Raw genomic sequence first — 17,518 nt, 5'->3', positions numbered from 1 at the left:
TAATTTCAACTGATTCGATTTCAACATTCAAATTTTCTTTATTTTTCTTTTCAAAATTCGCTTTTAACATTCTCTTTCAACATTCACCATCGTTTTCATCATTCAACTTTCAACATTCCGATCCCAATTCGTTTTCAACTATAATTTTATAATTTTTTGTTAATTTTTACAAAACATTTTCCTCTGTGTAACTCAAGGGCCAAGTTTATTATAGATAGAGAAAATTGTAAGTGGCAAGAATGTTCAGTAAAGTAAGATCTACAAACACATCACCATCATCAAAACACAATTTTGTCATGAATCCGTCTGTGCCGGTCCTTTGTTTAATACATGTATGCACATATAGACCAAGGTGAGCGACACAGGCTCTTAAGAGTCTCTAGTTTATTACTGTTTCTCATGTCTATCTCTAAAAATTGTTCTTTTTCTCTGATGATGGTCTCATGTTTTGTATAGCGTTTTTGTTTTACTCCTGTAATTTCTTACCATATAGAAGATGCATATATTATACTAGACATCCAAGAATAGCCTCACATCAACAGAGTAGTCAACATGTAAACATGTTTTTTAATGAGCCCAATATTGAATGACTTATTTAGAGTGCGTTATGGGTCTTATAGACCTTTTTAATTCCACGAAGTACGTGTAGATGTAGTTGACCGTCCGTCCGTCCGTCCGTCCGTCTCATAATGGGTATATAGCTATTCCGGATAACTCCTATTACAGTTGATCACAGTTGAAAACGAATTGGGATCGGAATGTTGAAAACGAATGTTGAAAGTTGAATGATGAAAACGATGGTGAATGTTGAAAGAGAATGTTAAAAGCGAATTTTGAAAAGAAAAATAAAGAAAATTTGAATGTTGAAATCGAATCAGTTGAAATTATGTTAAAAATGAATGCTACAAAAACTAAAGGCTCTCAAGAGCCTGTGTCGCTCACCTTGTTCTATGTGCATATTAAACAATGGACACAGATAAATTCATGACAAAATTGTGTTTTGGTGTTCATGATGTGTTTGTAGATCTTACTTTACTGAACATTCTTGCTACTTACAATTTTCTCTATCTATAATAAACTTGGCCCTTTAGTTACACAGAGGAAATAATTTTTGTATGTATGTTCTATATCTTCCTACTTGAGTTAGAAAACCACCATGGGTTATGGTGTAAAAAGGAAGACATTTAACACAATGTATCGGTACAGATTTAATGTGAGGATTTGCCTATCCAGTTTCCCAGCCTTGCCGTGACGGGTCATACTACCAGAAAGTTAACCATGCTTTCCCAAAACAATAAGTACAATGTAATAAAGCATACGAACACACCCATTCACTTTTCACGTCCGCTCTAATCGGCATGTTCCACTCAACAAATAAAATTTTATTAAGGGCGAAAATTATATGTGGCGATTAAACATTAACTTTATGTCCTCGCATTTTCTTGATGTTCTAAGCGATTGATTTTTTCTTATGAACATAGGCGACAGTTTCCGCGGCTGACTTTATTTGTTAACTCTCTAAAGACCGACAACGTGATGTTCCATGGCCTATTTGAACTGCACATAGTTTCCCTATGAATTTTTCCGACAAGAATAGTCTACCTTGTAAGAACTAACCAATTGTGTCGATTAAAATTCCCATGAAAAAATAAAAATGAGTGTGTTCGGTGCAATGCCAATAATTGGGTGAATTATTCCACCGCCTTAACACAACGAACACCACTTTTCAGTTGGTAGCGAATAGGAAATTGAAATAGTAGCTGAAGAGGGAAAAAATGGATCCAAATCAAGGGAATTTTGCCTCATATGGCACTGGCTTGACTCCTCAGCCTATGCAGTCGCCTATGCAGTCAATTCAGGTAAATTTTGGACCAATAATTTGCAATACAGTCGGTTAAAGAGCTCACCAGAGCTCATGTTTTCTCTGTTATAATGTATATATATGCCGACTCTAAATAAAATTTACTTACTTACTTACTTACTTAATACATCATATTACTGTTTGTTCGCCTTAATTTACAGGACATCACAGGGGTTCCTACAAAATTACAAGATATAATATTTTGACGCCACAAAGTGAAAGTGATTGTTGTATGATGTCAAAGCTTCAAGAGACACAGATTCCCAATAAACAATATAAGATCTATAATTTGCCAAATAATGCAAAGTCATTTAACCAATTAAGATTTGGCTTATGACTGACTACTAAAATAATGTTTACAAATGTACATGTATGCTACGTTGGTCCTTTTAGGAATTTTATTTATGACTTCATTATGAATGTATACGTAAACAAAGAAAGGCAATCAGCCAGTTATTTTTTTGACTCCAAGTATAATTTATATAATTGGTTTTTCTTTCTCAATCAAAAAGAGTCATTGTAGAAATCCACTCAAAAACATGTAAGGAAAAAGGTGAAGACACAAAAACAATGTTCAAAGTATCTGTAAAACCATGTCAAAACTATATCTCTTGGTTGAAACTACTGAAAAATTGTTACATTTATTTCAGAGTCCAATGATGTCACCAGCAATGAGTAATTTTGGTCTTGGTTCTACTCCAAATCCAGTGATGCCACCATCAAACACAGCTAGTTTGTATCCACCAACTCCTAATCCAGGAGGGCCAATGACACCTATATCACCAGCTACACCAGCATCAGAAGGCATGGGAACTATGCCTTTAAAACCTCAACTTCAGTAAGCTGCTTTACAATTAAGACATCATTAACTTTGGTTAACTTCTGTGAAGAGTAAAGTCTCATTTCTCATGAACAAATGGTGATAGATAAAATTGAGAGTGGAAATGGGGAATGTGTCAAAGAGACAACAACCCGACCAAATAAAAAACAACAGCAGCAGAGGGTCACCAACAGGTCTTCAATGTAGCTAATGATACATGTATCTACCCTCTTTCAAAGTACAATATGCACAACCAGATAATTTTGATATGTGAGACTTATTTTACTATCATTTTTATGTCTATTTCTTTATCTCAGAAATCCACACAATGTAATACATTTTATATTTCTACTGTAATACTTGTAAATCATGTGCAAAATGTATATTATATAGAGTGCAGGTTTATTCTCAAACATACTGTTTTCTTTCAGAAACATTGTCTGTACTGTAAATCTGGGCTGTAAACTCGATTTGAAAAAAATAGCTTTACATGCAAGAAATGCAGAATACAATCCTAAACGATTTGCCGCTGTAATTATGAGAATAAGAGATCCTAGGACTACAGCTTTAATTTTTAGCTCTGGAAAAATGGTGTGTACAGGTGCCAAAAGGTAAATAAATGTGTTGAGTAAATTTGTTTAAAGTATGCCTACATGTATTTCAATTTGTCAATATATATTAATATCATATTGGAACATTATGGAAAAATATCAAATTTATTTGTATCAGCTTTAGAAATAGGAAGAACATTTAGACTTGCTGAAAGTTGCTGAGCATTTCTCCTAGCAAATACAATTAATATATGTTTCTACCATGTATGACTGTGGTGTTAAGCAGGAAATGTACATGGCATAAGCACAAACCATAAAAAAGACACCAAAGCGAACTCTGACACAAAACAGTAACTTGTTAAATTGATCAGGATTAACATCTTTGTTTTTGGCAGAAACTAATTGTCCTATATGATATGTTGTAAAGACACTTAGAAGGCATGTTTAAGAATTAACATTGAACCAATGTTTCATCAAAAGTTGGTCAACTATGACCCCACTTAGCCACTGACTAAGACCTAAGATATGCATCTTATATTAGTCCTAATACTATCAGGGTTGTGTTCAATATCGTAGCAGCTACATAGATCTACATAGTGCTACATAGATTGTTGTCTACTGAACGAGTAGCTAGCCTAGCTGCTATCAATATCTATGTAGCAGCTAGGCTACACGTTCAATAGTCATAAATCTACATAGCCCTTAGTAGCTGCTACAATATTGAACACAACCCTGATCTACAATCATACAAATTGGTATATTAATGGATCTCATGGAGGATAAGTTGTCTCCCATCAGTTGTTTGTCATTTAGACATACATGTACATGTATGTGTTTCATTCTTCACTTCTTATCACAGAGTAAACTTTTATTTAGTAGGAATATCAAATGCTCTCTTAAAACTCAAAGGTACATTTTGTACATGTACAATGTATAAGAAAATCAACCTCTATTTATACTGTTTTATTTTGGGATAAAGAATCAACACTTTTTGTTGAATCGTTTACTTTATATATTAAAAAAAAGTGTTTTTTTAGAACTGATTGTGAATGACCTCATTTCATTTTTAATGTCAGATAACTGATTCATATGTGAAACATTTTGTGATGTATGTAGCGTGTTGTATTATTTATATTGTTTTGTTTTTCTTATACAGCGAAGATCAGGCAAAATTAGCAGCCAGAAAGTATGCAAGAATAGTACAGAAACTTGGATTTGCTGTAAGTGCACTGATATGCATAATGGTCTAATTGTTATTCAAACTTCAAATGTTTTGGGAAAAATAAAGGTCATATTGTGTTATATATCTTGTCATAAAACTGAACTTTTTAAAAAGTTTTCTATGTTTTACCTGAAATGAAAAGTTGTGTTATATCCATTTACAGTTAAGAACTCATTAAAATAGTGAATATTAGCTGTTCTTTTATTTTGCAAATCAATATGAAATTTACATAAATTCATTTAAATTGTGGCCATATATGTATTCAACAAACAAACAAACTACTTTGTTGTTTAATCGATATATATCATTATTTAAAAGATAGACCGCAATAATATATAAGATTTATCATGTAGTATTTTCTTTAGTGTATAATGATTTTGATGTTCATATACATATACACAATGATAGGACATATATTTGATACATGCAAAATATAATTTTTATTTGTTGATTATTTGATCTATGGAATATTTCTCCTTTTTTATGCCCCACTTCAGGCCTTATGTTTTTCTGTCTTTTTGTTCATCTGTTTCATGTTGAGGCTTTGGTTAAGGTAGCTTTTTATGAAGTTGATATCAAAACAACTTGATACTTGGTTCATATTTTCCCTATGATATGATCTTTCAAAGTTTAATGCCAAATCAGAGTTTTGATCCCAATTTAACGGTCCACTAGACATAGAAAATGATAGTGCGAGTGGGGCATCTGTGAACTATATGGAAACATTCTTCTTTAACAAATATTTAAATATCAGGCAGCTGTTAACTCCGTCATGATAAGTTCTCATTACAGTGGACTATTCATTACAGTAATTTTTATCAAATATCTTCTTTGTAGGCAAAATTTCTTGACTTTAAAATCCAGAATATGGTTGGAAGCTGTGATGTGAAGTTTCCAATAAGATTGGAAGGTTTAGTACTGACACATGGACAGTTCTCAAGGTAACTTCTAACATGTTTCTATATTTCTATGTTGATCAAGGCTATTTAAGTCATTGACTGCATATAGTGTCATATTAAATGTTGAACTCTCTGATGCTTGAATGAAGCAAAATAAAATTGCCATTTCCAAGAAAAAGGCATTATTCAAATTTATAAGCCTCCTTAAGCTTGCATACAGATTCTGTAAAAATATCAATTCTTTGATCTTATTTTAAATTGTCTGAATGCGAAAGCAATGCTAAAAATCATGGATCTAAACTTGTTTTTGTTTGTTTTCCAATCATAATTAATATGGCTCCTACTGAACTGTTGCATCCTTGACATCATATAAATAAGGTACATTTATTGCTAATAACTGTGTTTTCAAAGGAAAAAAATTCAATTTGTTCCCATTATTAAAATCTGATTTCACATTCACACTTAAACAATGTGGCCAAGTGGTCTAAGTAGTTACTTCTGTAATCACCAGTCAGTCAACACTGAGGCTTTGAGTTTGAACCCTGCTTTTGCGGGTGCAATCTTAATTGACTAGGATTGTCAGTTTTCTTAATGAAGGTCTCGGTTTCCTTTGGGCACTCCTTCTTCCTCCATCAATAAAAACTGGCTGCCAAAATAACCTGAATGTGGTGCTTAAAAGTGGTGTTAAAACACAAAAAAAAAAATCAAATCAAATCACATCACATTTAAACAAAAAAAGGTTGATTTTTGAATAGTCTGACAAAGTATCTGTTATCACTAGATCATCTAGCTAGTTTCTGTTTTTTTTACTGACATGATGCTTTATCAGAACAATGTGTTCATAGTTTTGTTTCCTATAGCGTTAATAGCTAATAGCTATATATGTATTTACACAAATAAAATTAAGTCTTGTATATATACGTTTATCATTGTATGCAAGGTATTCAAATGTACTGACATGTGCTAACAAGCTACAGTATATTTTACAGTTATGAACCAGAATTGTTTCCAGGGTTAATTTACAGAATGGTCAAGCCAAGGATTGTTTTGTTAATATTTGTCTCAGGAAAAGTTGTGCTTACAGGTATTTTAACATATAATACAGTTATTATATTGAGAATTATATCAGCCAACAATGCTGTAACTGTATAATCAATATATCTTGCAAATGATTGATGTTTACTGTTAAAATAAGAAGATGTGGTACGATTGCCAATGAGACAACTCTCCACTTAAGTCCAAATGACAGAAGTTAACAACTACTGGTCACTGTATGGCCTTCAACAATGAAAAAAACATAACCTGTAGTCATATACTACATTTAGATATTTTTATTTTACTGGTAAATCTGGAATACATGAACAAATGTGCTTAACTTTCAAATACTCGGACAGATAAGTTTTGATTGAAAAGGATGTGAATGAAGACAATATTAAAGCACTGAAGACAAATATCAAGAAATACATAGCAAAAACAATGTTCACTACTCTAAAAGTCATTATAGTGGCTTTAACAATGTGTTACATGAAGGTTTAATTGACCTTCTTATAAAAGCCATATTTTAGAAAAGGAAGTTACAATCTTTAGCAGTAGAAAAAAGAGAAAGTTTCAGCTGTTTTTACTCCTCTGGTGTTGATTTCAAAGAACAATGATATATTTTTAGAGTTATGCATGACTTGATAACATTTTTGTTCGCTTTGGAGATTCTGTATATCGTCAAGTTATGGAATTCCAATGGGGACTAACTGTGCACCACTTATTGCGGACCTGTTTTTGTATTGTTATGAGTTACAATTTATGACTAAAATTAGCAAAGACCCATCAAAACAACATTTGATACAAAAATTTAACAATACTTTTAGATATTTGGATGATATATTGGCTCTAAATAATGACGACTTCAGTATGTATACTAAAGAAATTTATCCTGTAGAACTTACTTTAAATAAAGCTAATGATAACAATGACCACTGCCCTTTCCTCGATCTTGATATCTATATCATAAACGGGAAGCTTAATACAAAAATTTATGATAAAAGAGATGATTTTTCATTTCCTATTGTTAATTATCCATTTTTAGATGGTGACGTTCCCTTGTCACCATCTTATGGTGTTTATATATCTCAACTTGTACGATTCGCTCGTGTATGTAACAATGTATTAGATTTTAACGAGAGAAATTTATGTATTACTGAAAAATTATTACACCAGGGTTTTCGATATCACAAACTGGTCAAAACATTTACTAAATTTTATCACCGGTATAAGGAAATAATTCGTAAATATAACTCAACATGCAGACATCTTATACGTTCAGGTATTTCACATCCAAAATTTTATGGAAATATTCTTTATAAAGCACAAAAATGTCAGTATTCTCCTCAGAAACTAACAAAACCTTTAAATAGACTTATTAAAAGGGGATATAGTTACGATACTGTTGTCAGGTCATTAAAGATTGCATATTTTGGCTTTAACATTGATTCACTGATAGGGTCTTTGCATCGGAACTAAACACATTTATTTCTAAAAAAACAGTTGTTGGCATGACACGGGTTATGTTCTTCTCATATATTTTATGATAGTATGATACGAAACCCCTAACGGGAGGGATTGTACCTGATATTCATATGATGAAGACATAATCTTTCAATCAGTTTAATTGAGGTCTGGAGCTGGCATGTCAGTTAACTGCTAGTAGTCTGTTGTTATTTATGTATTATTGTCATTTTATTTATTTTCTTTTGTTACATCTTTTGACATCGGACTCGGACTTCTCTTAAACTGAATTTTAATGTGCGTATTGTTATTCTTTTACTTTTCTACATTGGCTAGAGGTATAGGGGGAGGGTTGAGATCTCATAAACATGTTTAACCCCGCCGCAATTTTGCGCCTGTCCCAAGTCAGGAGCCTCTGGCCTTTGTTAGTCTTGTATGATTTTAAATTTTAGTTTCTTGTGTATAATTCGGAGTTTAGTATGACGTCCATTATCACTGTACTATTATGCATATTTTAGGGGCCAGCTGAAGGACACCTACGGGTGCGGGAATTCTCGCTACATTGAAGACCCATTGGTTGCCTTCGGCTGTTGTTTGCTCTATGGTCGGATGGTTGTCGCTTTGACATATTCACCATTTCCTTTCTCAATTTTATTTTTTACAGAGTTTGTCTTTAGTGCCGTGGGGAGACAGTAGAGTGCCTCCCCGTGCTTAAGGTTTATGCTCTTATATTATACTAGATTATAGAGTGTGTGTCCGAGCGAGAACTTCTCTATGTTCATTACTTTAGGAATATCTATCAAAAAGTAGTATTTTAATATTCAGCCCCATTCACCTATTTAGTCAGACGTCAGTCGCTACCTTGATATACCCTATCTTTTGTTAAATTTGTCGGGTAACTTATGACAATAAGCATTTGACGTCTTGAGCCGAACAGTTTTATCATTTTTACACAATTTAATCTACTGTGTGATGGTTCATATTCTGGACGCCAGTCTTTGCTCCTTTGTAATAAATCTACATACCAAAAAACAAATATGAAGCTTAGAAATGGAAAAATATTAAATACTAAACTCGTTCAAAGGGTATCTACACGTCTCAATCTTCAGAATCGCTTATCTAAAAATACTACTATCGCCAACGTTTTTAACAATAAAAATCGTGGTTACCCTTCTATCGATAAGTGTCATGCCAAAAAATGACTTACGTGTCCCCGTCTTTCCACCAACAATACAGTAAGGTCCACATTTAATGGTCGCACATTTTCTCTAAATTTTGAAACTGATATTACTTGAAAAACAAACAGTATTATTTATTTACTCACATGAAACAAACCGGGATGCGGTATTCAGTACGTAGGTGAAACTGGGCGATATTTATGTAAACGCACGCAAGAACACCTGTATCGTTTTAAAAGACCCAATAAATTCAAAAGTATCATTTATCAACATCTTAAGAAGCACAGTCATCCTATTAAATATTTAACAGTTCAACCTTTAGAAGTAGTAAATAAGCAGCCTGGTGAATCTCATTCCAAGTTTGTACGATCACGAAAAATAAATGAATTAAATTGGATTAAAAAATTACAGACAGTCTACCCTCTCGGTCTTAATGATAATATCATGGGAATTGGCAATATATCAAGAACCGATTCTGTTAACATTTTGGATATAGTTTCTAAAACTGTTCGTAAAAATCGTTCTCATGGACGCAGAAAAAATCGCAATCAAAGAAAATTTCGGACCAACCATACAAATATTTCGGACCTAATTTCCATTTCAAAAAACAACGGCAGACATTATCTGTTAACCAAGCTTTGTTCTTTACCTATAAATAAATTAAATAAAATTTTAGAGGATTGCAACACAATTTCATATTACAGTCCTAAGTATGAAATTGTCCAAATTATAATGGCATATTGTTATTCTAAACTGTTTCCAAAAATTGATCGCCCTGAAGATCATAAAAAACATTTTATTAAAATAAAGTATGTCAATAAAGGTTTTGATTTTGTAAATATTGCCGGTATTTTTAACGACCATTCTGTTAAAGACCAAATTCCTGGATATTTTGATAATACTGAACTCCCTCTCATTTGTTATATTTACAAGAAATCTACCCGAAAATATGTGTTTAATTATAGCCAATTGTGTAAAGATGTAAATATCACTGAAAATACACCTATGTCGTGTAATTGCAGTAATTCAGAATACACCTATGGACCAACTTCCCATGTTATAACAGGAGACCTTAACATCGTTCGCGACCGAGAGTTAAAATCATTCCTCAGTAAAGGACCTAAATATCGTCCCCCGTCAACTATTAACTGGAATGAGTGTGGTAATATCATCAACGACTCACTCCGTGCCTACTGTTTGAAATGGGTAAAACGGGAAAAAGCTGACAAAAAATCTTTGGACTTTTTTTTAATTCAGTAATGAAGATAGTTGATATTCGAATACAACATTTTAAAGAACATTTTACCCTCAACAAAAACTATAAAAACCCTATTTCGCGTATCAAAAATAAACTAACAGAACTAGCCAAGGAATTTGTTTTTGTCCCGGCTGATAAAGCTGCTAATAATATCATTATTGTTTGACGTAAATTTTATATAGAGGTTCTGCAAAAGGAAATCACGAATTCACCAACATTCCAACTGACTTCATTTTCAGAAAACGACATCTGTAACAAACATAAACTTGTAGCTACTTCTTTACAAGCAGAACCAAACACAATGAAAGTCCCAACTATGTACTGGCTTCCGAAGCTGCACAAAAAACCTTACAAATATAGATTTATTTCATCTTCTAGCCATTGTTCAACTACTAAATTGTCTGTTTTACTTACTAGTACACTTGGTACAATAAAAAACCTGATAATAAATTGTTCAAATAAGGCCTTTGAAAATAGTGGAATTAATTACTTTTGGAGTGTCAAAAACTCGTTGGAAGTACTTGATAAATTGCATGCATATATTGGTGATTTTGAATCTGTTCAAAGTTTTGATTTTTCTACCCTATATACCACTTTGCCTCATATTCTTATTAAGAAAAAATTCACATCCCTAATTAACTGGGCATTTAAAAAGTCGGAATGCGAGTACATATGTTCAAACTCTTTTAGATCATTTTTTAGTAGCAATAAACAAAAGAACTATGTCAATTGGACATGCTTTGATACTATTTATGCACTTGAATTTTTACTTGATAACATTTTTGTTCGCTTTGGAGATTCCGTATATCGTCAAGTTATTGGAATTCCAATGGGGACTAACTGTGCACCACTTATTGCGGACCTGTTTTTGTATTGTTATGAGTTACAATTTATGACTAAAATTAGCAAAGACCCATCAAAACAACATTTGATACAAAAATTTAACAATACTTTTAGATATTTGGATGATATATTGGCTCTAAATAATGACGACTTCAGTATGTATACTAAAGAAATTTATCCTGTAGAACTTACTTTAAATAAAGCTAATGATAACAATGACCACTGCCCTTTCCTCGATCTTGATATCTATATCATAAACGGGAAGCTTAATACAAAAATTTATGATAAAAGAGATGATTTTTCATTTCCTATTGTTAATTATCCATTTTTAGATGGTGACGTTCCCTTGTCACCATCTTATGGTGTTTATATATCTCAACTTGTACGATTCGCATGTGTATGTAACAATGTATTAGATTTTAACGAGAGAAATTTATGTATTACTGAAAAATTATTACACCAGGGTTTTCGATATCACAAACTGGTCAAAACATTTACTAAATTTTATCACCGGTATAAGGAAATAATTCGTAAATATAACTCAACATGCAGACATCTTATACGTTCAGGTATTTCACATCCAAAATTTTATGGAAATATTCTTTATAAAGCACAAAAATGTCAGTATTCTCCTCAGAAACTAACAAAACCTTTAAATAGACTTATTAAAAGGGGATATAGTTACGATACTGTTGTCAGGTCATTAAAGATTGCATATTTTGGCTTTAACATTGATTCACTGATAGGGTCTTTGCATCGGAACTAAACACATTTATTTCTAAAAAAACAGTTGTTGGCATGACACGGGTTATGTTCTTCTCATATATTTTATGATAGTATGATACGAAACCCCTAACGGGAGGGATTGTACCTGATATTCATATGATGAAGACATAATCTTTCAATCAGTTTAATTGAGGTCTGGAGCTGGCATGTCAGTTAACTGCTAGTAGTCTGTTGTTATTTATGTATTATTGTCATTTTATTTATTTTCTTTTGTTACATCTTTTGACATCGGACTCGGACTTCTCTTAAACTGAATTTTAATGTGCGTATTGTTATTCTTTTACTTTTCTACATTGGCTAGAGGTATAGGGGGAGGGTTGAGATCTCATAAACATGTTTAACCCCGCCGCAATTTTGCGCCTGTCCCAAGTCAGGAGCCTCTGGCCTTTGTTAGTCTTGTATGATTTTAAATTTTAGTTTCTTGTGTATAATTCGGAGTTTAGTATGACGTCCATTATCACTGTACTATTATGCATATTTTAGGGGCCAGCTGAAGGACACCTACGGGTGCGGGAATTCTCGCTACATTGAAGACCCATTGGTTGCCTTCGGCTGTTGTTTGCTCTATGGTCGGATGGTTGTCGCTTTGACATATTCACCATTTCCTTTCTCAATTTTATCATATTTGAAGTATACATTGTATCTGTTTATAATATTCTAGAAGTAAATGTACTTTAATTTATTTTGCAGGTGCAAAAGTCCGAGAAGAAATCTATGAAGCATTTGACAATATATATCCTATTTTGAAGGGTTTTAAGAAACAATAACATAGATTAGTTATCACCATTGTAAATATTGTATATAAATAATAGTGCTCCATTCATGTGTGAATGTGTGAAATTGGTAAACATGGTTTTAAATCATTGTCTAAACATTCAATTATTTTTTCATGCTCAGAGTGTATCTTTGATAATGATGACATACATTTGTAGATTTAAAAGAGAACAAATTGTCATATTTTCTTTCAACATTTCACTCTTCAAGATAATACAATGTTGTCAATAAGCTAGTTGTATAGAATAATCATATGAATATTATGTATTCTTAAATTATTATTTTGATAATGAATAATAAAATACTTACTGCAATAGAATTCCCAGTAACACATTTTAGATGAAAAAATTGTGTAAAAGGGTTTCATGTTATTAATTTAAACTAATAAGTGTCTCGTCAAGTCCCTTTATTATCAGCAATACTATGTTCACACAGGCACTTGCTTTCTATCCATGGCAAGATCTACTATCCCTATATATTACGTAATAGTAGATCTTGCCATGGGTAGAAAACAAGTGCCTGTGTATGTTCATGTTCAAATTCTACACATTTGAAAAGTACAATATTTGTTATACAAAACTATTTTATAATGTCTTCAGCAAATTTAATTTTTCACCTAAAATAGCTATAAGTTATGTGAATTTAAAATAACATTTATACAATCAGTGGCAATTTGGGATCAACATTGTTGGTAGTTGTATTATTTGCTACATTTTTATAGGTATTGTTTGTTATATTTTTTTTACATAATGGTGATAATATTTTTGTTTGATATAACATTGTATGGAAGATGTGATTATGATTTGAAATTAAGCGCACAACTCTTCCAATCTTTCCATCAGTGATTTCTATCGCTTTGATTAAGAAAAGAGTTAAACATATATTTAAAAAAGTGCATTTGAATTTTGTTGTATATTAGAATATTTGTAGATGGAGCACAATGACTATTGGAAATATTTCAATTATGGTAAATATACCTATAGTTGTGAAACTATTATAAAATGTAATTATGATGGAAGTTTGCATGTCAAAGTCATAATTATGTGAAGTAGTGATCTTGTTAACTATAAGTGTTCAATCCTTCTAACTTTTCAAGAAAAGAGAATCAAACTTTAGAATTGGTTCATAAGAATATATTCTATTACACTACACTTTGCACATACTATCAATCTTTTTCTTACAATGGGCAAACATTTTTCAAAAATTGATTAGCTAGCTTGAATTAAATTCAGACTAAAATATGTCAAACATTTTGGCCAATTAGTGTTGTCAAAATTTCAAAACCTTTCATGTACATGTATGTACTGTAAAATTTCATCTGATTATGATTCTTATCAGTATATGTACAGGTTAGCAATGTGAATTTTAATTAGATTTGTTTATTTTTTAAACCCGTTTTTTTGCAAGTTGCATTCATCATATTTAAAAGTTTGGTGAATTATAGAATGTCTTCATCTGATCTTGATTTTATTTATTTCTTCTCTGAAAGGAGTAGGTTCAGTAAGACCCCTTTTTGGCCCCAAAATATAGCAGTTTTACAAAAGTATGAAAATGTAATCTTTTAGCTATTTACTGGAAAGTAGAATGCTTCTGCTACATAAATATGGACTGTTTTTGACAAAACAATGCACATATATCGGGTACTAGCATCATTAAGTCATGCTAAATTACTGAAATCTTCACAATTTAAGCATTTTAGTTAATTTTAAACGGTTTCCGTCTAAAATGAAAGTGGCCGCATTCGTGTTCATTCATAATATTTAAATATAAGTTGTATTTGATGATAATACATAACATATATAAAGGTTGAGGATGAACACGGATGCAGTCACTTTCATTTTTGACAAAAACCATCTAGAAAGTGACATTTTTTTGCATATTTGATAGATTTTTCATATTTAAGCTTGAATCGGAGTGTTTTTAATTGCTAAATCAGTTAAAATTCTTTACTGAAACTAATTGAATCAATTTAAATAGACACTTAAGTGTTTAAAAAGTGTCCAAAATCTTTCGTTCGATGAACGGGAAATTTGAGGCCAAAATCGACCCTTACCGGACCTACTCCTTTATAGTTACTATTAAATAGTTACTATGCATATCTGCCATGTGTTTCTATGTTATTAGTATCACTTTTTCAAACTTTATAGAAAAAGTGCATTCATAACATTTACTGAATTGTTAATATTGTAATAATGAAAAGCTGTGAAATTTCTTTTCAATCATTACATGACTGTCGTATAAATATAATGGACCTAAATTGTAACATTGTGTCATAACATCCATTTTAATTATGTTGCAATAAAAACTATTTTGTGTAAACTTTTGTTTTCCTTGTGATTCTGATATAATTTCTATTTTAGAAATAGTGAAAACTGCACATTTGCATTTTCAGGAAAATATGGTGATCAAATAGTTGGTGTCAAAGTCTATGAATTTTGGTGGTGTCACTGTTCTATAGTTATGCGCCTTTTATAGATGGAAAAATTGCTGAATTTCAGTTTCTATTCTCTAACTTGTTTGCCTAAACTAAATGTAAGGAAACTTATACATGATGCTTATTACCATAAAAAAACAACAAATCAAATTTGAATTTTAGTAGCGTCACTTGAAATGTTCTGAAGTTATGTCCCTTTATAAACAATAAAATTGCTGAATTTTCTGTTTCCGTTCTCTTACTTAAGTTGGGCTCAACCAAATGTTTTGAAACTTATACACAATGCTTAATACCACAAAACTTTGATGAAGTTCAAATTTCGGTAGCTTCACTTTTACCATTTTCTGTTATGTCCCTTTATAACAATTAGATGAAATGCAAGCTGGGGCATCATCTGTGTCCAATGGACACATTCCCTTTTTATCATACAACTGCGAAAATTAGTGCAGTAGTATATTTGTATCACGTCATCAGTGTTGTCAGAAGACATTGGTTTCCAGACATAACTTTAGTATAAGTAAAAGGAAATCTAGGAAATTTATGATTTCTAACCACAAAGGAAGGTTGGGATTGATTTTTGGGATTATGGTCTTAACAGTGTAGGAATTGGGGGCAAAAAGGGGCCCAAATAAGCATTTTTCTAGTTTCCAGACTATAACTTGTGGAACTGTGCATGGATCTCTGAAATAAGACCACAAGTTTCCATACCATAAAAGGATGGTTAGGATTGGCTTTGGGGGGAGGGGGGTTATGGCTCAAACTGTTTAGGAATTAGGGGCAAAAAAGGGGAAAACAGGGTTTCCTGGTTAATGGACAATTACTTCAAGTCAATTTAAAAGCAGTGTAAGGGAGGTAATCCAAACACAACATTGTAGTTTAAGAACAATGTTATGTTTGGATTACCTCCCTTTCACTGCTACTAAATTATGTATAAAGAGATGTTGTTTTGTCTTGAGATGATAAGCTGTCAGTTTATTTTTATAAGTTACTATTACATGTTGATTAAGAAATATTAATTTTAGCCATGATTATGTATAGTGGAGTGACAAATCACGAAAAAGGTGCTTATTTTACGAGTTTAATGGACCGGCATACCTGCAGGCTGAAAATTATATTTTTGCAAAGCCAATACATTAATCTAACTTTTTTGCCCGGTCGTAGACATTTCGTACGGTGCAATTTTTTTTGAGAGTGAAAAGAAAATGAATTTTCTATTTTAACTTGAAATGCATTCCAAAAACATTTTTTAACATAATTTCATTTTTATAATCCACAAACTCTTAATTTTGGATTTTATTAAGAGAGTAACTACACATGTATATTATAAAATGAAAATTTGTTCTATTGAACCTTATTTTTAACTTTTTTATCCCCTTTGAAAAATGCATACCCTTTTTTTTATTTGAACGGAGAGGTTACAAAACTTGTAATTCATAATTTATCGATATATTACAAAGTTTTTTATGTGAAAAGTAATAAAACTTCATTTTCTAAACTTATGAGACCAACTTCAGCTCATTCGGATGAGTATATCTATATTTTTAGCAATTTATAAACATTGCTATGAAATTCATTGAATTTCCGGATTTTTAATTCCTTACCGATACGCAGTATTATTACTTTTGATTGATTTACCTGGATGAATCACATCAACATTTTGTCATAGTATTTTTCGTAGTTGTTCCTTTTCAAAGTCGTTTTATTAATATTTTTGTATTATAGGGTTATTAAACATTGTTAGTGTTTAATTGTTACTGATTAATTTTGAGTCAAATGGTTATTAAAATGTGTTTTTACTTTGACAAATTAATAGGTCTTTTATAATTTAAAAGTTGAATTGGTGCGGATAAGTTGTTTATCCGGTAAATGTCTACTTTTAGTAGCCCATTGAAGCTTACGGCTTCGCAAGCTAAAATTCGCCGTATGTCAAACCAGTGGAATCTTTGCATTATATGTCAAGTTTCAACAGTGGAAAAACTGTCCTCTTTATCTACGAAAGGACAGCAAACACTTTTAGATGCTGTGAATACAAGAAAAGATGACGTGTTTCGTCGACTTCATGATGAATATAGTTCACTTACAGATGTAGATATTGAAAGATTGTGTTATCACAAATCTTGTTACAAATCCTACACTAGTAGAGTCAATTTAGAAAAGTTTGTAATGCCTGATGTTAACAATCTTAAAGACACTTCCAATGCGAATCAACCATGTTGTTCCAATCCTGTTCAGACCAGATCAATGACGTTCACGCCGTTTGATTGGACTACTTGCATTTTCTGTAAGCACAAGTCGTATAAGCGCGACAAAAACCTACGTCACTTAGAAAGTGATGAAAGACTACAAAAAATAAGTGAATTAGCAGACCATAAACGTGATTTAGAGTTGAAGTC

At 31.8% G+C, this 17,518-nt stretch overlaps 1 protein-coding gene across 1 annotated transcript; it reads left to right on the top strand.

The window, feature by feature from the left end:
* Nucleotides 1-1,452: 1,452 nt before the first annotated feature.
* LOC139514405 (TATA-box-binding protein-like) lies at nucleotides 1,453-15,010 on the top strand. Its single transcript, XM_071303592.1, has 7 exons — nucleotides 1,453-1,859; nucleotides 2,512-2,699; nucleotides 3,113-3,292; nucleotides 4,389-4,452; nucleotides 5,292-5,395; nucleotides 6,343-6,437; nucleotides 12,608-15,010. The coding sequence occupies exons 1-7, from the start codon at nucleotides 1,776-1,778 to the stop codon at nucleotides 12,682-12,684; spliced, it is 792 nt and encodes a 263-aa protein (XP_071159693.1). The 5' UTR covers nucleotides 1,453-1,775; the 3' UTR covers nucleotides 12,685-15,010.
* Nucleotides 15,011-17,518: the final 2,508 nt, after the last annotated feature.

The sequence above is a fragment of the Mytilus edulis genome, chromosome 3 (assembly GCF_963676685.1).
Source record: "Mytilus edulis chromosome 3, xbMytEdul2.2, whole genome shotgun sequence".
Classification (NCBI taxonomy): Eukaryota; Metazoa; Mollusca; class Bivalvia; order Mytilida; family Mytilidae; genus Mytilus; species Mytilus edulis.
The sequence above is the reverse complement of the archived record's forward strand: the minus strand, read 5'-3'. Positions and strand labels throughout refer to the sequence as shown.